This window comes from Sesamum indicum, linkage group LG2, assembly GCF_000512975.1.
Source record: "Sesamum indicum cultivar Zhongzhi No. 13 linkage group LG2, S_indicum_v1.0, whole genome shotgun sequence".
Classification (NCBI taxonomy): domain Eukaryota; kingdom Viridiplantae; phylum Streptophyta; class Magnoliopsida; order Lamiales; family Pedaliaceae; genus Sesamum; species Sesamum indicum.
The window spans coordinates 892,251-895,060 of record NC_026146.1 but is presented as its reverse complement, the minus strand read 5'-3'; the positions used below and the strand labels follow the sequence as shown (position 1 = coordinate 895,060).

Here is a 2,810-nt window from a genome sequence, read left to right as displayed (position 1 = left end):
AGAAATATAAGGCGGAGAAATTTCCGCTCTCACGCTGGGAATTCGTGGCGGCTTTTGGTGTATTTTTGGTGTTCTCAACCGGGTTATTCTGCATTTACCTTACCATGCCTGCGGCCGAATACCAGATGCTCAAGCTTCCTCGCAATCTCGCGGATCTTCGCTTGCTCAAGTAAGAGTTGCTTTCTCTCTTCTTCCTTTTTATTAGTTTTCAAGAATTTAATTTATTTTGTAGCTTTTTGTAAGTAATGCGAGACAAGGATATGTGCTGGCAGATTCAGTGGTTGATAGTATGATATTTGATTTTAGTCAAATTGCTATTATTGGGTTGTGAATTTGTATTTCAGAAGTGCGTTAGACTTAATTTCATAGTTGTAATAGTTTTAATATTTAGAAGGATATATTTCTGAGGTTAAAGTGGTTATGTGCGGTATATTATACGCTGAGAATGGCCGGGTTAGAAATTTGGGTTTTTCTTATTCTTATCATATGCTAAGCTTTTATTTTACTGAGGAGTAGCTGAAATATGTTAAGTGGTCAGCTTGAAACTTAGCAGAAAACTAGCAGAGCCCATGCATGTAGATGTATTTGGTTCTAAATGAGGGTGCAAGACATATCAACTGGATGAGTTCTTTCTTTTTCTTGATGCACTATAAGGATGAGTGGGACTTAACACAAAGTAAGAGAACAAAAAATAAAAAAGGTACACCTATGTTATATGAACTATGAACTGTAATATCCCTTGCCCAGATTTTTCAAAACTTTGGTGGTACCTTTCTTGTGGAAGAATGAAAATACAGATTCCCTAAAGATCCAACTCTCTAGCTTCTACTTCAGTTGTATGTACAGTTTCACCATTTGACCAAATAACTACACTTTGAATGAGCATGATTTTGATCTTTCTTTTTATGTCAAGATATGGCCTTGCCTTTTACACCTCAGCTGTGGATTCCCTTCCTCTGAGGCTCAGGAAATTTTTTTTTCCTGTGTCCATCAAATTGTCTGCTGTTAGAGTTTGACAAGGAATTTTAAGTTCTATAATATTTCCTCCCTTTCCTGAAATGTTCCAGAGATCATCTTGCAAGCTATGCTGAAGTGTACCCAGCAAAGTTCATTCTAGGGTATTGTTCAACATACATATTCATGCAGACATTTATGATACCTGGGACAATTTTCATGTCCTTACTAGCTGGAGCTCTTTTTGGAGTTGTCAGAGGCCTTCTTTTGGTTGTCTTTAATGCCACTGCTGGTGCATCATCCTGCTACTTTCTGTCTAAGCTGATTGGCAGACCCATTGTTAACTGGTTGTGGCCCGAAAAGTTGAGATTTTTTCAAGCAGAGGTATCTTGATTTTACTTTTTCCTTACTTTGAAGCTGCTGTATTCACATCTTAGCCATTCTCTGATTTTGCATCTTGTGAATGTTTCTGTTTTGATGTCAGATAGCAAAGCGGAGGGACAAGTTGCTCAACTACATGCTCTTTCTGAGAGTTACACCGACATTGCCAAACCTTTTTATCAATTTGGCTTCACCAATTGTGGATATCCCGTTTCATATTTTCTTTTTGGCAACTGTTATTGGGCTCATTCCAGCTGCTTACATCACTGTCAGAGTGAGCTTCTCCCCCTTTTGTTCTAGAGTTCGTTAATCATATATCTCCTTCTACTTCTTTATGGCTGTAAGCATTAAAGAATGCTATTCAAAAGATGTAGATTAGGTAGGTCATTGTGATCAGACTTGTTCCAGTAGTACAGTTTATTTATTTATTAACTTTTTTTTTTATAATTATTCCAGTTGAATGTGGGAAAACTACTATATCTCTTACATGGAACTTATCTATTTCAGGAATATGAAATTTTGACACATTATGGATATAATTTAACTTAGCAAATAATGGATTATCTAGCTTCTTCTCCATCTTTTTTCCAGTTTGTACTGTTGTCTATCCTTATGCACTTCACATAGTCTCTAACACTGCTGCTGCTTTTTATTGCTCAGGCTGGACTTGCTCTTGGTGATCTCAAGTCAGTCAAAGATCTGTATGATTTTAAGACGTTGGCATTGCTTTTCCTCATTGGGTCTGTTTTATTATTTCCGACCCTTTTGAAGAGGAAGCGAGTATATGAATAGAGCTGTTTATGCATTTCCGCCCATCTCTGTGGAGAAGGGAGTGGGCATACAATGATTTTCTAATTTGATGAAGTATAAGAAACAGGAGCCGATTCTGCGTTGTTTGGGGTACATGTGTAGTGGGAAAGCCTGCTGTTATTCCTTCAGGATATTGCAGTTCCCGACCTGGTTCATCTAGATTACATGGCAGAAACTGTGAATTTATAGTATTAAAAGTTAAGGAACAGGATACTATATAGACGTTTGTTCAAATATCAGCCGTATAGCTGAAATCCATTATGCCCGTAGAATTAGGATCTTGATGTAGGACACAGTGAGGGCTTACAGCAAACAGGTTCTGTGTCCATATGCTACCGCCGTCAGTATCAATTTATATGTACTTGTCCGGGCAGAAACTACACATTTTTCCCCCCAACTTAATGAAACTAGATTCTGAGTTGCATATTCATGTTTTCTGTCTGGGTGGAACAAAAAGGGAACACCCAGGATTTCCCACTCATCGGATTCATATCTTTTTTCTTGTTCTATTTGAGGCTTACCTTGTCTTGAATCTCATGTACCTGTCCAGCAGTGTTCTTAGTCACACCTATTATAGAATACTATACCATAACTGAATTTTAGAACCAGGATACTTGGAGACACATACAATTTACTGTTCATAGTTGGCGTTTGAAAGAGCTGAG

The 2,810-nt window shown here is 37.7% G+C and overlaps 1 protein-coding gene across 1 annotated transcript in view; it reads left to right on the top strand.

The window, feature by feature from the left end:
- LOC105176034 (uncharacterized membrane protein At4g09580) overlaps nucleotides 1-2,575 on the top strand; it is a gene marked incomplete in the record, with an annotated part of 3,153 nt that extends 578 nt beyond the window's left edge. Inside the window, 4 exon segments of the mRNA XM_011098714.2 lie at nucleotides 1-169; nucleotides 1,068-1,338; nucleotides 1,439-1,609; nucleotides 1,996-2,575. Of these exon segments, the coding sequence (XP_011097016.1) occupies nucleotides 1-169; nucleotides 1,068-1,338; nucleotides 1,439-1,609; nucleotides 1,996-2,127 (743 nt within the window).